The sequence below is a fragment of the Antechinus flavipes genome, chromosome 1 (genome assembly GCF_016432865.1).
Source record: "Antechinus flavipes isolate AdamAnt ecotype Samford, QLD, Australia chromosome 1, AdamAnt_v2, whole genome shotgun sequence".
Lineage (NCBI taxonomy): Eukaryota > Metazoa > Chordata > Mammalia > Dasyuromorphia > Dasyuridae > Antechinus > Antechinus flavipes.
In genome coordinates this window covers 584,225,807-584,246,128 of record NC_067398.1, presented here as the reverse complement: position 1 = coordinate 584,246,128, position 20,322 = coordinate 584,225,807, and the positions used below count along the sequence as shown (strand labels likewise).

General features: G+C 32.3%; 1 protein-coding gene across 2 annotated transcripts in view; it reads right to left on the bottom strand.

The window, feature by feature from the left end:
* Window positions 1-20,322, bottom strand: part of VPS13B (vacuolar protein sorting 13 homolog B) — a 1,012,351-nt gene that overhangs the window by 919,987 nt on the left and 72,042 nt on the right. For both annotated transcript variants that reach the window (XM_051970918.1, XM_051970917.1), the window contains 3 exons: window positions 18,788-18,955; window positions 16,915-17,096; window positions 10,931-11,105 (listed from right to left, as the gene is read on the bottom strand). In XM_051970918.1, the coding sequence (XP_051826878.1) occupies window positions 10,931-11,105; window positions 16,915-17,096; window positions 18,788-18,955 (525 nt within the window). The remainder of the gene's footprint in view (window positions 1-10,930; window positions 11,106-16,914; window positions 17,097-18,787; window positions 18,956-20,322) is intronic.

Here is a 20,322-nt window from a genome sequence, read left to right as displayed (position 1 = left end):
TATGCTAAATGTTTTACACATACCTGTTTTGATCCTCACAACAAACCTGTGAAGTAGGCAGCAGTATTGGCCCCAGTCACAATTGAAGAAATCAAGGAAAACAAAGGTGCAATGGCTTGTCCAGAGTCACATAGTATTCCTATACTAAGTGTCTGTGGCTGAATTTGAATTCATACCTTCCTGATTCCAAATATGTACTTTATCTACTATGCTCCCCTGCTGCATCTTAGGAAGGATTGAGGTTATGCATTTTAAATGTCAAAGAGAATAACTTCTTATTAGAAACAAGATATAACAATGCAGTATCGGATGACATAGTCAGACATTTTTATTTAATGAGTCTGGGTCTCCTTACTTCATCCAAGTTGAAAATTATCTGTATAGATATAATGATTAAGCCCATGGAAGTTATGTGAAAAAAAAGGGGGGGGGGAGGGGAATAATCAAGGGAGGAGATGCAAAAGTAGAAATAGAAAAAAAAAATGACAACGGATTGGTTATCTGGAATAAATAAAAGTGAGCAGATGAGGACTAAACAAAGCATGGAAGCCCATGAAACTGGGAGAATTATGGTGCCTTCAATAATTTTAGGGAGGCTGAAAAAAAAGGGAGAGTTGGAGGAAAAGGGTGTAAAATATTTCTGCTTTGAAAATGTTGAATTTGGGACCCACACTTAACACCATATTCCAAGATAAGATCAAAATGGGTCCATGACCTAGGCATAAAGAATGAGATTATAAATAAATTAGAGGAACATAGGATAATTTACCTCTCAGACTTGTGGAGGAGGAAGGAATTTGTGACCAAAGATGAACTAGAGACCATTATTGATCACAAAATAGAAAATTTTGATTATATCAAATTAAAAAGCCTTTGTACAAACAAAACTAATGCAAACAAGACTAGAAGGGAAACAACAAACTGGGAAAACATCTTCACAGTTAAAGGTTCTGATAAAGGCCTCATTTCCAAAATATATAGAGAACTGACTCAAATTTATAAGAAATCAAGCCATTCTCCAATTGATAAATGGTCAAAGGATATGAACAGACAATTTTCAGATGATGAAATTGAAACGATTAGCACTCATATGAAAGAGTGTTCCAAATCACTGTTTATCAGAGAAATGCAAATTAAGACAACTCTGAGATACCACTACACACCTGTCAGACTGGCTAAGATGACAGGAAAAAATAATGATGAATGTTGAAGGGGATGCGGGAAAACTGGAACACTGATGCATTGTTGATGGAATTGTGAACGAATCCAACCATTCTGGATAGCAATCTGGAATTATGCCCAAAAAGTTATCAAACTGTGCATACCCTTTGATCCAGCAGTGTTACTATTGGGCTTATATCCCAAAGAAATACTAAAGAAGGGAAAGGGACCTGTATGTGCCAAAATGTTTGTGGCAGCCCTGTTTGTAGTGGCTAGAAACTGGAAATAGAATGGATGCCCATCAATTGGAGAATGGTTGGGTAAATTGTGGTATATGAATGTTATGGAATATTATTATTCTGTAAGAAATGACCAGCAGGATGAATACAGAGAGGCTTGGAGAGACTTACATGAACTGATGCTAAGTGAAATGAGCAGAACCAGGAGACCATTATACACTTCAACAACGATATTGTATGAGGATGTATTCTGATGGAAGTGGATTTCTTTGACAAAGAGACCTAACTCAGTTTCAATTGATAAATGATAGACAGAAGCAGCTACATCCAAAGAAAGAACACTAGCAAATGAATGTGAACTATTTGCATTTTTGTTTTTCTTCCCGGGTTATTTTTACCTTCTGAATCCAATTCTCCCTGTGCAACAAGAGAACTGTTCGGTTCTGCAAACATATATTGTATCTAGGATATACTGCAACATATCTAACATATATAGGACTGCTTGCCATCTAGGGGAGGGGGTGGAGGGAAGGAGGGGAAAAATCGGAACAGAAGCGAGTGCAAGGGATAATGTTGTAAAAAAATTACCCTGGCATGGATTCTGTCAATATAAAGTTATTATAAAATAAAATAAAATATAAAAAAAAAAGAAAGAAAATGTTGAATTTGAGATACCTACAAACATTCAGAATAAGATGTCTAGAAGGTAGCTGGTAATAACAACTGAAATCAGGGCTAAATATACAGATTGGGAATCTTCTACAAAGAGATGACAATTAAACCCAAGTTGATGAGATCACCAAGAATTTAATGGCCTTAGTTATTCAAATATCTTTCTGATAAATTGTCGCCTTCTTAATTTAATAAGATAGAACTCTGGGGACATATATTTGATGCAATTCTTAAGTATTTTCTAGAAACTATTCAAATTACATTTTTCTTATTCTTATTCTAAAGAATAAAAATAGATAAAATCTTCTCAATCCTCCACATATTCACTATCACTTAACATCACAAGTAAGAGCTTTTGTTAAATTTATGTTTTATGTCTCACACATTTTAGTCATACTCTGGAAAGTATAGTTTAAATTTTTTTAAGTTCCAATACCTTTTCTTTTGTGTTAAATGTAAAAGCTTCTGGATAAAAAATAATGTCTTTAATATAAAGTAATATAACAATAAAAAAGCCTTTTCTTCTTATGTTTTGAATTTAAGCCACATTTCACAAGCATCTTTATACTACAGTAAATTCTAAGTTGACAAGAATGCTCAGGAAACAGGGGTGTTTAGTTGAAAAGAATATAAAATTAACTGTTTACACTCTTACTGAAAATTTTTCAATGATAAGTGAGTTTACTTTCCTGCCCTGCTATATTTACACTGCAGTGATCATCCCCCAATTTTTTTTCTTTTAGAATTTTATCTTTTCTCTGAAAATTATTTTACTCATTGTATGTAGAGTAATCTAGGATTAGAAAATTCAAGAAATTAAATTGACATTAATTGGCATAGGGGGTACTATAGTGGGTACTAGTCTTGAATTTAGATAACATAAGTTCAAATATGGTCCCAGGAACTTTTTAGCTGTGTGAACTTGAACAAATCATTTCAGCTTCAGTTTCTTTAAATATGAAATGAGAAGTGAACATCTCTTGCAGTTCCAAGTCTGTGATCACAATTCAAAACCAATCATTAACACTAGAAAACAATGAACAATTATTTTCCTTAGGGATCTTACACTTGATGATCAACACAGTCTATTCAAGGAAAAGGTGGAAAATATTGCACATTACTGCATGCACTAAAAATTTAGTGTTTTATGGAAATATGGGGGAATGGGTCACAGCTAAACCTCAATCTCATCTGAACTGGTCAAAGGAAGAAAGAATACGCATACACGCGCACGCGCACGCGCGTTCACACACACACATTTTAGATATATGTATTTCATTATCATCATCAACAGGCAAAAGGAAGAGTAAGGAGTTTAAAAAAAGAGGCAGGGGATAGAGAAAGCACAGATTAATGGTGTAATTAATAAGGAAAAACTCTAGAAAAAGAAGCAAGAAACAAAGATAAGGACAAGTATAAGAGAAAAGGCTAGGAGAAAATATATAATCTGAATCATAACTGTGAATGAGATGAAATCACGTATAAAACCAAATGATAGAAGAATCAATTAGAAATAAGAATCTAAAACTATGTAGTTCAGGACAAAATAGTCAATAATTATAGCAATCTAGTGTTTCATAAACCCAAAGACCCCAGTCTTTGGAATAAGAATTCATTATTTGACAAAAATTGCTGGGAAAATTGGAAATTACTATGGCATAAACTAGGCATTGACCTATACTTAACACCATACACCAAGATAAGCTCAAAATGAATTCATGATCTCGCCATAAAGAATAAGATTATAAATAAATTAGAAGAACATAGGATTGTTTACCTCTCAGACTGTGGAAGAGGAAGGAACTTATGACCAAAGAAGAACTAGAGATCATAACTGATCACAAAATAGAAAATTTCAATTCAATTCAATTCAATTAAAAAGCTTTTGTACAAATAAAACTAATGAGGACAAGATTAGAATGAAAGCAATAAACTGGGAAAACATTTTTTTATTTATTTTTATATGCATATATGTTTATTGTATATATGTAAACATACACACATGTGTGTAGATATTTGTGTGTTTTATAAAAAATGTATGTGTATAATATACGCATACATTTATTTTATTTTTTTAATAACTTTTTATTGATAGAACTCATGCCAGGGTAATTTTTTACAACATTATCCCTTGCATTCACTTCTGTTCCAATTGGGAAAACATTTTTAAAGATAAAGGTTCTGATAAAAGCCTCATCTCCAAAATATATAGAAAATTGATTCTAATTTATAGGAAATCAAGCCATTCTCCAATTGATAAATGGTCAAAGGATACGAACAGACAATTTTCAGATGAAGAAATTGAAACTATTTCTAATCATATGAAAAGATGCTCTAAATCACTATGGATCAGAGAAATGCAAATTAAGACAATTCTGAGATACCACTACACACCTATCACATTGGCTAGGATGACAGGAAAAGACAAGGACGAATGTTGGAGGGCATGTGGGAAAACTGGGACACTGATACATTGTTGGTGGAGTTGTGAATGGATCCAACCATTCTGGAGAGCAATTTGTAACTATGCTCAAAAAGTTATTTAACTGTTGCATACCTTTTGATCCAGCAGTGTTATTACTGGGCTTATATCTCAAAGAGATATTAAAGAAGGAAACAGGATCTGTATGTGCAAAAATGTTTGTGGCAGCCCTTTTCATAGTGGCTAGAAATTGGAAATTGAAGGGATATCCACCAATTGGAGAATGGATGAATAACTCATGGTATATGAATGTTATGGAATGTTATTGTTCTATAAGAAATGACCAGCAGGATGAATGCAGAGAGGCTTGGAGAGACCTACATGAACTGATGCTAAGTGAAATGAGCAGAACCAGGAGATCATTATACATTTCAACAACAATACTACATGAGGATTAATTCTGATGGAAGTGGCTCTCTCCAACAATGCAAGGATCCAAATGATCAATAATGTTCCCAGTTGATAAGAAATTAACAGAACCAGTCACACCCAGCAAAAGAACACTGGGAAATGAGTGTGGACCACAACATAACATTGCCACTCTTTCTGTTATTGTTTGCTTGCATTTTGTTTTCCTTCTCAGGTTTTTTCTTTCTTTCTAGATCCGATTTTTATTGTGCAGCAAGATAACTGCATAAATATGTACATATATGTTGGATTTAACATAGATTTTAACATATTTAACATGTATTGGACTACCTCTGCTATCTAAGAGAGAAGGGTGGGGGAGAAAGAGGGGAAAAGTTGAAACACAAGGTTTTACAAGGGTCAATATTGAAAAATTACCCATGCATATGTTTTGTAAATAAAAAGCTATAATAAAAAAAAAAAGCAAATAAAGGATTTAAATATGTCTATTGAAAAAGAAAATGAACAAGGGATAAATGAACTCTCAAAAAGAAAAACAAAAACCCAGGACCAGATGGATTAACAAATGAAATCTACCAAAATACAACCTAAAGTGTTTTTTTTTTTAAACACAAGTAATGAACTAAATTCTATTTGTGACTCAAATATTGAAAATAACTAAATGAGGGAGAATGAAAACAGAGGGGGGAAAACATAGGCCAATTTCTCTAATGACTATTGATATAAAATTTTAATAAAACATTAGCAAGGAGAATTCAAAAGTGTACCAAAAAATTGATAAGCAGGCTGGATTTATGCTAGCAAGACTGGTTCAGATAAAGAAAAACTTTTAAGAATATATAACACCTATTCCTGTTTAAAAAAAAAAAAAACAATGGAAAGCTTAGCAATAAACAAAGCTTTCCTTAAAACAATAAGTATCTACTTGAAACTAAGAACCAGAATTATCTGTGATGGGGATAAGCTGGAAAATTTTCCAGTAGGATCAAGGGTAAAACAAGGATGTTCATTCTTACCATTATTATGCAATATAGTACAAGAAACAATACTTATAGCAACAGAATAAGACAAAGAAATAGAAGAAATAAATACAGGAAAAGAGGAAACAAAACTATCATTCTTTTCAAATATGATGCTATATTTAGAGAAGCCTAGGAAATGAACTTTAAAAACTAGTTGAAGCAATTAACACTTCATTAAAATAGCAGGATATAAAATAAATCTACATAAATCATCATCATTCCTACATTTTACCAACAAAACTCAGCAGGAAGCAATACAGAAATTCCTTTTAAAATACTATAAATAGTACAAAATATTTGAGAATTGACTTGCCAAGACACACACAGGAATTATATGAACACAATTGCAAAGCACTGAATATGCAAACAAAGAGTCACGATTTCCAGATTCCAAATCCAATATTTTCTACTATGTCATCTAACTGCCTCAAATTTAAATATCAGAGAAGAATATTATCATTGTAAAAGCCCAGGCATTAAAGTCCCTATTTCAGTACTATACAGCAAGTGTTTTTGATATATGATGCTGAGCCAATTAGATCTCAGCATATTAGAATAGGGGTCTTCATGCTTCAGGGTAGTCAAGAATAGGTAAGAAGATGTTCCTATATCTAGAATACAATTTTTAAAAAAAATTCATTTGTTTCACTGACATTTTAAGAACATGTAAAATAATGAAATTAAGGACCTCCATTAAAGGGCAAAATTAGCCCTCCTTTATAAATATTATTACTTTTATTGTTATTGTAATTATTATACATATTAGCAAACAACTAATATATAACAAAAGTCATACATGTATGTTTTGACTTTAAAGCTAAAACTAAGCATAAAGAAAAACATCTTGAGACAAGGTCAAACACATTCTTCTTCCCAAAACTTTGTTACAAAATGTTACATAATTCTTACTACAACTAATGCCTTTTATTGTGAAGTAGACAGAAATGAGAAAACAATGTAAATTTAATGAAGTGATGATATAACCAAAATTTCATTTGGTTTCTGTTTTACTAGTATTGCATAGTTAAAAATTACAAGCTCTAAAAATGAATGTTTCTTCTCATCATCAGCTCTTGGATAACAGTAACTTTTGTTTTAGACCTAGAAATTTATTTGGGGGAAATATAAATTAAGCATAATTGATAAAATATAAGAACATAGATAACCTGAGATTATATTTTATCTGGTAGTTCTAAATAATGTCTAGAAACTTCCTGGCAATACTATTTCTTTCACGATAAGAGAAAATAATAAGACATCAAGAATAAAGAATTATGTGATGCTATAAGGTGCAGTGGCTAAAGTTCTACAGCAGTCAAAAAAAATCTGAGTTCAAATCTGGTCTCAGACTATTAATAACTATGTGGCTAGGACAACTCACAACCTCTTTTGTCTCAATTTCCTCAACTATAATAGCATCTACTTCCTAGGGTTGCTGTGAAAATCAAATGAGATAATATTTGCAATACAAATGCTACAATTATCATCACTATTATTATTATTATTATTTTCCAGGAAAAATGTAATGCCAAACACTGAGCAACAATAAAAATGAAAAAACTGCGGAAATCATTCCTTTCAATTCTACTCTTAAAGCTGTTTCCTGAACATTAGAACATTTTCCTGAACATGACTATGTCTTTGAAATTTGAAATTGCTCAGATGTATCCACCACCATACAACTTCCAAGTCAAATTTATATTTTGGTCAATAGTCTAAAAATTCCCTATTGCTGTCAAAAGCAATACAATTCTTTAAGCATCCCAAGTTCATTACATTGGTGTTAACTTTGTCCCTTCATTCCTGCTTACCACACATATTTTGCCATTTCTACCTCCACAACATCTCTCAGATCTGAGTTATGCTCTCAGTGCACAAAACCACTATCCTAGTTCAGGTTTTTGTCACCTGTCCCTTAGACTACTGGGATGGCCTTCTAATTGGTCTCTCTGTATATAGTCCCTCCCTACTTCAATCTTCCAAACAATTGTCAAAGTGATTTTTCTTAAACACTTATCTGAGCATGTCAAACCCCTATTCAATCAATTCTAATTACTCCCTGTTGCTTCAAGGGTCAATTATAATTTCCTCTTTTTATTTTTAAAGCCTTTCAAAAAACAAATCCAGACAATCTTTCTAGCCTCATTAAACATTATTCTCCTTCTTCTACTCTATAATCTAATCAAAACAAATTATCTTGCTGTTCTTCACATAATCTTATATCTTTGTGCCTTTTTATTAATGAAGTCTTACTCCAAAAATGGAAAGTACTCCCCCTTCTACATTCACTTTATGGAATCATTCACTTCCTTAAAGAAGCAACAAAAACTTCTATATGAATCCCTCAAACGGCTCACACTCGCCTCTTACTGTTCATCTCATTCAGGATGAGACAAAAGTCTTAGTATAGTTTTAAACTTTCGTACTCCAATGTCCTAGTCATTTAGCTATAGCTACTAAAGCCTAAAACTGCATTAAGACTTTTGGAAAATGCTGTTTAAACTCTGTATAATATTCCGTATTATGTATATATACATAAATTTTTGTATGTATCTTATTCTAAATTTATTTATTCTAGATATGTTCATATACACTATTTCTCCTGATAAATTTAAACACTTTTGAAAGCAAGAATTGTTTTAGTCACTTGGTCAATAAGACATTTAAGTATCTACTATGTGACAGACACTTGAAGTATAATAATCCACAGCACCTAGGAGTACACCAGGCAATTAAAAGGTGCTTAATAAATGCCAGTTGACTGACTGATTAATTGTGAAGTACATAAAAAATTACCAAAGAAAGACAAACTACACAATTGTCAAACAAGATATACATTAGAACAGTGGAATCACTAATTGGGAGGAATATGAGTGACTTTTGCAGACAAAGAAAGAAATAATGTTAAAAATTACCACGGAAAGCAGTTTATGGGTAACAATTCAAAAGCCAAATAAAAATGAAAATTGATCTCCTATCTCAATTTGGGATATCATTTTCCTCGTCACAATTCAAATAATTTTTTTTCTTCTAAAAGGCTAACATCTACTTATAAATAAAAGGCAAAAAGAAAGAATTCACAATTCTTTCACCAAAGTTAAAACTTTTCGTAAGCCTATATTTGTAAAATAAAAATCCTACATGTAAATAAACTCTAATAGCTACCTATTGTCTACAAGATTAAACATAAAATGCATTTAAAGACTTTCTTAATCTGGCCCTTTCCTATTTTCTCTCCACATACTCTGCAGTGCAGTGACATCAGTCTCCTTATCTTTGGAACATAACATTACATCCCTTGACTCCAGGCATGGAAGCACTCAATGTTTTCCCATAACTGGAACTTTCTCCCTTCTCATTTTCTCCTTGTTTTACTGGCTTTCTTCAAATCTCAGCTCAAATTCAACTTTTTACAAGAAGTATTTCCAAGTATTCCTTAATCTTAGTTCTTTCCTTCTGAGATGATCTCAAATTAAATCTGCATAAATTTTGCTTGTATATAGTGGATTTTGGACTGTTTTTTGCCTTTATATTCCAGAACTTAGCAAAGTATCTTGTATACAATAGGCATTTAACAAATGCTTGTTAATGACTTGAAAATACTTCTGCTCGAAATTGGAAACTGAGTAGATGCCCATCAATTGGAGAATGGCTGAATAAACTGTGGTATATGAATATTATGGAATATTATTGTTCTGTAAGAAATGACCAGCAGGATGATTTCAGAAAGGCCTGGAGAGACTTACACAAATTGATGCTGAGTGAAATGAGCAGGACCAGGAGATCATTATATACTTCAACAACACTACTATATTATGATCAATTCTGATGGACCTGACCATCTTCAGCAATAAGATGAACCAAATCAATTCTAATGGAGCAGTAATGAATTGAACCAGCTACACCCAGTGAAAGAACTCTGGGAGATCACTAAGAACCATTACATCGAATTCCCAATCCCTATATTTTTGCCCGCCTGCATTTCTGATTTCCTTCATAGGCTAACTGTAAAATATTTTGGAGTCCGATTCTTTTTGTACAGCAAAATAATGGTTTGGACATGTATATTCATTTTGTATTTAATTTATACTTTAACATATTTAACATGTATTGGCCATCCTGCCGTCTTGGGGGGGGGGGGGGAGGGGGAGGAGGGGAAGAATTGGAACACAAGGTTTGGCAACTGTCAATGCTATAAAATTACCCATGCATATAACTTGTAAATAAAAAGCTATTAAAAGAAAAAAGAAAATATTTCTGTACAAGTGTTGTGAAATACTTTAAAAAAAAAGGGGGGATAACTATAAAAACTGAAGACTCTTAGCAAATCACACAAAAATACAAATCTTAGTTCAGCAAGATTTTAACACTGCAAAAGGTTATATATATATATATAGTTTGCATCCTCAATTGATGGTGGGAATATTTTATCCAAACTAGATATGCATATATATTTCTATATATAGTAAAATGCTGATATAATTATAACTATATATATATATATGTATATATATAACTATATAGGCACTTCCTATTTCTATTCTTACACCTAAACAGAGATTCGTTTCTATTCTCAAAAAATGCCTGAGAACACAGAGACAATATGTGTAATAACTTGAAAAGCCTTAAAATACAGGACTTCTGGTCACCATATGCTACATCAAAGTCTAGACTATCAAAATCTAAAGTATTACCAATTTACTATTTTCTAACTGGACTATAGAAATCTTCCAACTACGTTGTCTTAACTTCTTTAAAATGTCTATCTTGGTCACAAATAGTATTCAATTTTTATTATGAAAGCAAGTTTCAAAGAAAAAGTCTATAATATTATGAATGACCAACTAGTGAAAATAATCTCAAAATATTACAGAATAACAAAAATTAGCTTTATCTATGCTTTTGTAAATTTCCTGTAAGTGAAAGACATTTAAAAAGAACGTGAATTATTTTGTCTTTTTTTTTTCTCTAATCATTAAACTTACCTGGAATGCTTCCTAATATATCTTTAGTATGACAGTTGAGATCCTCTGTTTCTCCATCTTTAAAACTTCCTATTTCTCCATAGTAAAGGGCAACACCTAGTTGCATTATACGAATAAACATTGGGAGTTGTTGATCTGTGATGGAAAGCTTCAAACTCTCAACTAGTGTATGAATCTGAGTAAAAAGGACAGGAAAGTAATGGAAAACATGTTTAAAGGGAATGCTTTTTTAATAGAAAACATACATAAATTTCATACTGTATTCTTGAATTGCAAAAAAATATATACAAAGCAAAGGCACTTGCCTTAATCTCACTGAAATCAAACTAATTTTTTTTTTTTCAGGAAAAATGTTTTAGATAGAAAATTACGTGCACAGAAATGAAAACTTATAAATATATATATATGTATCTATATAGATATAGATATAGATATATCCACCCTATAAGCAAAATACTATTATGTTGTAAATAATTATGTCAGTTTTCAGCAATAAATAGAATCATTCCTTGTAAAATTTGGTAGTAAATGTCACATGAACCCATCTTAGCAAAATTTTCATGTGACTATTATTTTTTTGTTCCACAAAGAAAATTTATATATATCCTGAAGACATATGTAAGCATAGAAAATACTAAAATCACGATTGTAGAAACACTAAATAATAAAACACTGATAGTCTCAAAAAAATGGAAATCCAAATGAAATACAACTTCCAGAATGTTTTTTGAATGTGTTTGAATTAATTTGAATAATTAATAATTAATAGTTTTCAACACAATCTAATTATTATCTAATATCAATTAGTGGCAGGACAGAAATAAGATGAATTGCTAACAAGAAGGATGTAAAATTGCCAAAAAATAAATCCATAAGGAAAAAGGAACATAAATGGAAATGAAAGTAGCTAAAATATAAAGTTTTGATTCTCAAAAAAAAAATTATTTCTACTACCTGCTGAAATATCTGTAAGCCATGTGAAAGAGAAAAGGGAAAATGAACTTTTTCATAATAAAAATCATAATTTTTTTTCAGAAATCATAAAATTTTAAAATGAATAAATGAGGAAGGAAACTATTTCAAAAGGGAAGAAAACTAAACATCTTGAATTTCAACTTATTATAAACAAGCTTAAAAATACTGTATTAGTAGCCATGCTCTAAAACTCCTTCAAGTTAGAGGTTTCTCTGTTAATCCATTTCTGACTGAGATTTCAATCAAGTCTCTACCTCATATCCCTATCTAAAACATCCTGAAGATGTCCTAGCTTCATAATTTAGTGAGAAAACTGTTGGACATTTGAAGAGTATTTATTTCACTTTGCACTACATATAAAAATCCTCTCCTCTTTTTACTTTCTCTTAGGCAGATAATAAGGATGGTCTACAAAGTGGTTCACATGGAAAATGTGATGTGAAACAGGAATTAGAATCAATTTGACTTAAGGGCAAAAACTAGAGAAGATGATAAGTTACAGAAATATATATGGATAATTTTCCTAACAAATGAACTTATCCAAAAGTAGAATTTTTTTGAGTATCCCTTCTTGTCATCTAGATAGGGATTGAAAACTCTTGTTGGAGGCAATTCCAATAGACTTGGGCTGGAAAATGCTATTCACATCCAGAGAGAGAACTATGGAGACTAAATGTGGATCAAAGTATAGTACTGTCAGCTTTTTTTTTTTTTTTTTGGGGGGGGGGGGGAAGTGTTTCTTTGCTTTTTCCTTTCCCTTTTTGTCTGATTTTTCTTGCACAACATGACAAATATGGAAATACATTTGGATTGCACATATTTACCTTATATCAGATTGCTTACTGTCTTGGGGAGAGAGGTAAAAGAGGGAGGGAGAAAAATTCAGAAAAAATTTAGAAAAATTAATGTTGAAAACTCTCTTTACAAGTTTTTGGAAAAATAAAATACTACAGAAAAACAAAAACAAAAACAAAAACTCTTGTTGGGTTATCACAATAATAATAATAGCCCTTGCCCTCTACTGCCACTTCCAGGTTCTAGCCCTTTCTGCTTCACTCAATCACTTCTCTTCCTCTATTCATATCTACTACCCAATCAAAATTCTTAGAGGTATTGTCTATACAAATGCAGGTCAATCCCCCTTCTCAATGAGTTTCATACCTGGCTAATAATTTTCCTTTCTACTCCAACTTCTGCTCTCATATTAGGGAATTTCAAAATACCCACTGACCCTCTTTCCAATACCCTAAGCACTCAGTTCCTCAATCTCCGCACTTCCAAGAACCTCCTACTTCATCCCATTCTCAATTACAAGGATGGTCATAATTTTGATCTTGCTATCACCTACAAAAATATCACTTCTATGTTCAAGATTTCCAAAATTTCCTCAATCATAATGTATTAACTATTCCTCTCTCCCTCTGCTTTCTCATAAAAAGCTCTACTATTCATCCACTCCATAACCTACAATCCATTGCTCCCATCCCCCCAATTTTTCCTAGGGCATATGCCTTGCACTATCCACTCTCTCTGTATTCTTTTCTCCTTCTTGATTCCTTGGTAAACCAGTTCAATTCTACATTATTCTCTTCTCTTGAGTTCCTGATCATTTGATATTCCTTGTTGCACCTTGCCAATCCTCAGGCTTATCAAAATAAATCTTTTTATGTTATGCAGTGTTATGTGTTATGTTATACAATATTATACAGTGTTTCTGTGATTTTTATCTGCTTTTGTTCAGCAGCATGTGTGTAGGAACAAAAGTGGCAGTGCATGGTGTAAGTGATAAAGCCTCAGAATTAGCAAATCCGGTAGCCTTTTCTCAATTCTCATGCTCTTTGACTTCTCTTTAGCCTCCGACACTATTGCTCACCCTCTGCTTCATGGCAGTCTCATCTAGATTTTCACGGCACCACTATCTCCAGTGTATCTCCTCCTATGTCACCTTTCTTGTCTATTTTGATGGATCTTCCTCCAGATGGTACCTTCCAGTGTTGCCATCTTTACAAGGTACTTATTATGCAATATTATACATTATAACAATCCAGACCTACCAAAAGGCAATTCCTATGAGGAGAGTGATAATACTTTATTTAAACTTTATATCTCTTTCAGCACAAGCCTGTACACATGGAAGTCATTTAAATAAACATCCATGTGCTCTGATAAACAAGGCATGGAAGCAGCAGTGAGCTACATTCTAATTCCAAAAAGAATTTCTTTCTAATTTCAAAGATGTAAATACAAAATATCTGTGTACTAAATGGAAGCCACTCAGATCAAAAATGAAACAACCAATTGCAAAAAAAGACAAGGGAGACATACAAATTGCAACAAATTTTATAGCTTCAAAGTTAAAAACCCCCATATGAGCACAGTATTAAAAAAAACCCAAAAAACTATAGATCTTTCACCAGATAAGTCTGAATTGATCTAAGTGAAAAGGAGACAGATTAACATTGGTTTACAAAGCTGGCTGGTACAAAAGAAGGATATAAATGCATATTTCAATGGGCAAATAAAATGTTGTGAGATCACCAAATGACCTGACTTACATGCTACAACAGCTAAAGATAAAAATTCATTCCATGTCAAAATTTGGCATTAAGATCTTACATCTCTAAACAAATAAAAAAAATTAACTTTAGGTTACCAAGAGAACTTTAAGCTTTTAGATTCACAGTACATGTTTAGAGAACATACTAACATTATATAAAGTATAGTTCTAAAATTTTACCAAAAGGTCTTTTCTTGAAAAATAATGGTTTTGGGGCAGCTAGGTGGTGCAGTGGATAGAATACTAGCCCTGAAGTCAGGAGGACCTGAGTTCAAATCTGACCGTAGACACTTAGTATTTCCTGGCTTTGTGACCCTGGGCAAGTCACTTGACCCCAAATGCCTCAGCAAAAAGAAAAAAAAAAAAAAGAAGAAGAAGAAAGAATGGTTTTAGTGTCACTGTGATGGATAGGATACTGAACTGAGAATCAGAGACCTGGATTTAAAACCAACTCAAACACTTACTTGCTATGTGACCCTGAGCAAGTCACTTAACCTGTTTGCCTCAGTTTCCTCATCTATAAAAAGGAGATAATTGTGAAGAACAAATAAAATAATGTAAGAAAAGTTATTATAAAGTTTTAAGTGAAATGTGCATACCCATAGTCATTTTAACATTAATGCAATATAAATGCAAAACGAATCAATGTGATATGTAGACAAAAAAGCAATGGTTTTTTAGATTGCCTCAAGAAAAACAGTATTCACAGCTAGGTAACAGTATCGTTGTACTCTACTATGCCCAAACTATATCTATCATTATACTGGGTTCTGGTCAACACATTCAAAACAAAGACTATTAAGCTGGAATGCATCCGGGGAACAGTGACCAGGATGGTGAATAACCTCAATATCACACTTCATCAAATGAAGAACTAGAGATATATGACCTAGAGAAAAGAAGAAAGAAGAAAAGGAAGGATATGGAATGTCATAAGTTTTGAAGAAGCTATAAGTCAAGTTTCACTTGGTCCCAAAAGCCAATGCTAGAAATAATAAGTGCAAGCTACAAAGAAGAAAATTTAGAATTGATGTAAGTAAAAAGTTCTTTAAAGTTGTAATTGTTCAAAAGTAGAATGAGAATAGAATGTCTTAAGAGATCCACTTTGATTCAAGAATAATTTACAACTGCTTTTGTCAATCATTTTGAATACAAAAACAAAATGAATTCCTTCCTGTCTTCAAAGAAGGGGGCTGAGGAAGAAGGATGCTGTGAAAAAAGGAAAATAGATGACACAAGTACATAAAAAGTTAAATACAAAGTGGATTCTGAGAAAAGGGACTAGAAACTGAGAGGACCAAGATAGTTTTCCCATAGAACATGAAACATAAGCTAATCTTTGAAGGAAGCTAGAAGTCTATGAAATGGGAATAACAATGTCTACCAAAATTTGGCAACAATTCATGCAAAGGCAAAGATATGAGAGATGCAATGTCATGTACAGGAATTGCCAAAAAATACAGTTTAGCCCAGACATAAAGGAGACATCACACAATATTAATCTGTTACATAAAGAATAAGAATGGTATTGACAATATATATGTGTCTTTTTTCTACTGCTTACATATCATCTCTCCCATTAGACTGTGAGTTCCACGAAAGTAGGGACTGCTCTTCTGTCCTGTGTCCCTAGTGCTGAGCTCAGGTTGGATGTAGAACAGGCACTTAATAAATAGCTGTTGATCTGATTTGAAATGTGAAATTTCTCCTGTATACTTTAATGTATGTTTATCAAATTTTAAATTGATCAAAATGTTATGAGAAATGACAAAATGTCATCATTCCCTTCCCTGCACTAGGACTTTCCAGGCCCTATTCACTGTACTGTGGCTGGACTTTCTTTTGTATTGTCTCCATCAATCAAAGTACACACAAAAAATTTGTTCTGCCTTTCTATTTTTATCTTCAGCACTTAGATGATGTTTGCCATATAACAAACATTTAATAAATGCCTCTGCACTAAGCCCCTTCAATCAATAATTATGCTGGCTATCTTAAATTGGTGCTACAAAAAATGAAAAGCAATTCAAGCCACTTTTTTAAGAGCCCTGAAGCAGAAACTATTCAGATGTCATTAGAAAAAAATTATACAAATTTATTATCTGGTAAATACCCAAACTGGACCATTGGAATTTTTGAGTAAAAGATCACTAAAAAGCCTACGTAAGTCATACTACCATTATTTCAATTTTAAATGTGTGCATAACTATTCAAATTAATATATTTATATGTACATTGGTCAAGTCAAAATTAACCAAAGTAAAGGTGCTTTTCTAGAGAAGTAAAATGTAGAAAGGTAACCACTGAAATGCAACTTTTAAGAACTAGAATGGGAAAAGTATACGCTTATAAGCTAAAAAATAAAATAAAATAAAATAAACCAAGGAAGCCAGACAAAAATAGTTAACTCGACAGTTGAAGTAAAGAAAAAAGCACTATTTGGAGCACTTACTTTAATGACTGACGGCATCTTGGAATTCAGGTTATCATAAGTAAAATGAAGTCGAGTTCTAAAGGAACATTTGTATAGCAAAGGATCCTGGTAAAACTCAATTTTACCACTAGCATTCCTCTTATCAAGACAAACTGTGCAGTCAGAAAAATTTATAACTTTCCGCAGTACTAGGTCAGTTGCTAAAAAGAAAAAGAGGAAAACAAAAATTAAAGTTAATTAGAGATACAGTAGAATTTAAAAAATGGCTAATTGACAACTCAAAATCACAAATTAAAGACAAAAATATGGAAAACATTTTAACTCTAATTCCTTTCACAGGTCTTATTTCAATAGCAAAAGTATCCAAGTCCATTCAGTCAAGGTGCAAAGTTTCCATCTTACTAAGAATGTTAAAAAAAAAAAAAAAAAAAAAAAAACCCTCAGGCTATCTTCTAACATTTCAAAATCCAAAGAGAATTTTAGTTGGTGCAAAATCAGAGTTATGCATATGTGTGGGATTGAGCCTGTTTTATTAGTGGTCTTTATCATATGCTTTCACATATATTCTACATTTCATTCAACAGCTTTACACAAGAAGAGATTTTTTTAAAAGAATATATAAACTAATAATGTTCCAAATTTACATATTTTATAAATATACTCAAAGATATAAAATATAATAAAGAAGAAACACAGAAGAGATATTGAGATTTTTCTCTTTTCTCCTCTTTATCCAAAATTAGTACTTTCCAAGAATATTAAGTAACCAATAAAAGTCCAAATTTCTCCCCCAATAAATAATGAAAATATAACAAAACCTTTATTTCTAAGGGCTCTTTTTTTTGTGTGGAATATCCAATAGCTAAAATTGTACCAAAGTCTTTTTAGTCCCTCCTCTAGAACCTAATTCTATACTTTGTTTTTTAAAGCACTTCTTAAACAGTAATAATACTTTACACAGCACTTTGAAATTTGCAAAGCATTTTACATACATAAAATCCACCTTCCAAATCAATATCTAGAACTTTATTCATTACAAAATAATATCTAATTAGTATCCCATTATTTTATAATTCTAAAAGTACTTTTACGTGTCATTTTGTCATCTTCAAAATGTGAGTCCTATAAGTGATATTATCTTCATTTTACATATGATAAAAAGGTCATATAATTAAACTAAACTGACAGAGCTACTTGGTGCCAGTGCCAGGAACTTACCCTGCAACTTCTGACTTTTCAAATCATGAATGACTGATTATTGAATTCCTGTGTTACTCAGTTTTGTTTTGTTTTCCTATATCTATATCTACAATCTAATCTTTTGGGGCATTTCAATGTATATTAGTACCTTTCCTAGAAGAATAGAAGAAGGAATGTAAAGGGAAGAAATTCAAATTAATTCAAAACAGCTTTAGTTAGAAAAATGTAAAAATAAAATCTAAGAAAATAATACCTAAGAAAATGCTTCAAGAGGACTCAACTTTTATTGAATTTTACACACACACACATACACACACACACACACACACACACACACACACACACACACACTCTCCTTTCTTTGCCTCTATTAAGATATAACCAGATGAATCACTCCTATTACTCAGTTCCAGAACTCATAGAATTGAACTAAATGATAGTGTATATTACCTTTAATATAACCCTTTAACAACTTAACTTTTGAGCTCAATTTTGAGAACTCCAGACAAGTAGGAAAAAACAGAAAATAAGAAAACTATCTTTTATGAAAATTTTACATCTTTCCCAACATCTAATACAATGCTCTGCACAAAGCAGATACTTGACAAACGATCCTAAGCTGATAAATTATATTTTAAAAATTAAAATGCTGCAATTTTTATACAAAAAGGAAAACTATCAGTTTACCTACCAGAAATGTCCATGAATGCTCGATCCCAGAATTCATCTACTGTGTAGCATTCTGCAGAAGTAATATTGACTGAAAGAACAATATCATCCTCCACATATTTTAATATGAGATTATTTATAACAATATTGACATTGTTTACAACTCGTCTAATTAAGCTCTGCACATAGCCTGAAAAATGAAAAACAAAAGGAAAAGATGTCTTTCATTAAATTTTTCTACATTCTTACAAATAACTTACTAGAAGACAAAATTCTTCAGTTAAGAATCACATAATCTTCTTTAGGATAACGAAAAAGAAAACCAAAGGAAAATATGCAATACAGATTTAAAATCCAAAAAAAGAGAGAAAAATCCGCACATAAATATATCCCAATGTTCTTTTGTCTAACAAACCAATGCTTTCTTAATTTGTTTTCATTATAATAAGTTTTTTATGATTTTATCATTATTCCTATATTTATTATTTTATCATTATTCCTATATTTTTATTTTCACTAGTTTTCACATATACATTGTGTAATCATCGAGCATAAAGAAAGAAGGTGAATTGGTATGAAATTATCTCTTCCATTAGGATATAAGCTCCTGTAGAGACAGACTGTTTGCCTTTCTTTGTATTCCCAGTACTTAGCAGAGTACCAACTGGAATTCCCCATCAAGCATCAGCTGTCTTCTTACTCTGGAACCTCATTCAATGAAAATGGTCTTCTTATTCTATCTAGGATATCTTTCTACTTCTCTACTTCCCTCCTCTCACCACTGAGTCCCTCCTGAGGTTTCCATATTGGGGAGAAGCCTAAGCCAGTCCCATTCAACATTAATTCCTCCTTCAGTTCTGCTTCTCTTTCTCTTGTTTTGTTCAATTTCTAATGATGAATTACCTTCCCCTATTAGAATGCAGACTCTTTTTAAAAGGAGAAGGAAGGAGAAAGACTCGCTCTCTCTCTGTCTGTCTCTCCTCTCTCTCTCTGTCTGCCTCTCCCTCTCTCTCCTTCCCTCCCTCCTTGTTTCTCTCTCCTCCTGACTCTCAATCTCTCTATCCTCCTCTCTTCCTCCCACATAACCAATTGGATGCTAAGTTCTATCATGTTACCTTAATAACAACTCTTATATATGCCCCCTTCTGTCCTCAGACATTTGTACTAACCTGGTTCAAGAATTTGGACTATTGCAACAGGCTGCTAGTTGCTCTCCATGCCTTGTTTCTCTACAATTCTCTCTTAAGGTTTCAAATGTTTCATTTTCCCAAAGTGCTGGTCTCAATACATCACTACCACCTCACACTCAACAAATTCCAATGGCTCTTTCTCACCTTCAAAACGCCATAAAAAAATCCTCTGTTTAGCTTCTAAAGCCCTTTATAACCTAGCTTCTTCCAATCTAGTAAAGGTTAAGAAACAAAAAATGAATAGTGAATGTGTTCCACACAATTTTAAAGATATGTAGCAGAACAAGACTCCCAGGATACGATTACATGAATGAAGGAAGAGGAAGAGAAGAGGAAAAGAAAAAGGGGAAGCATTTATATATCACCT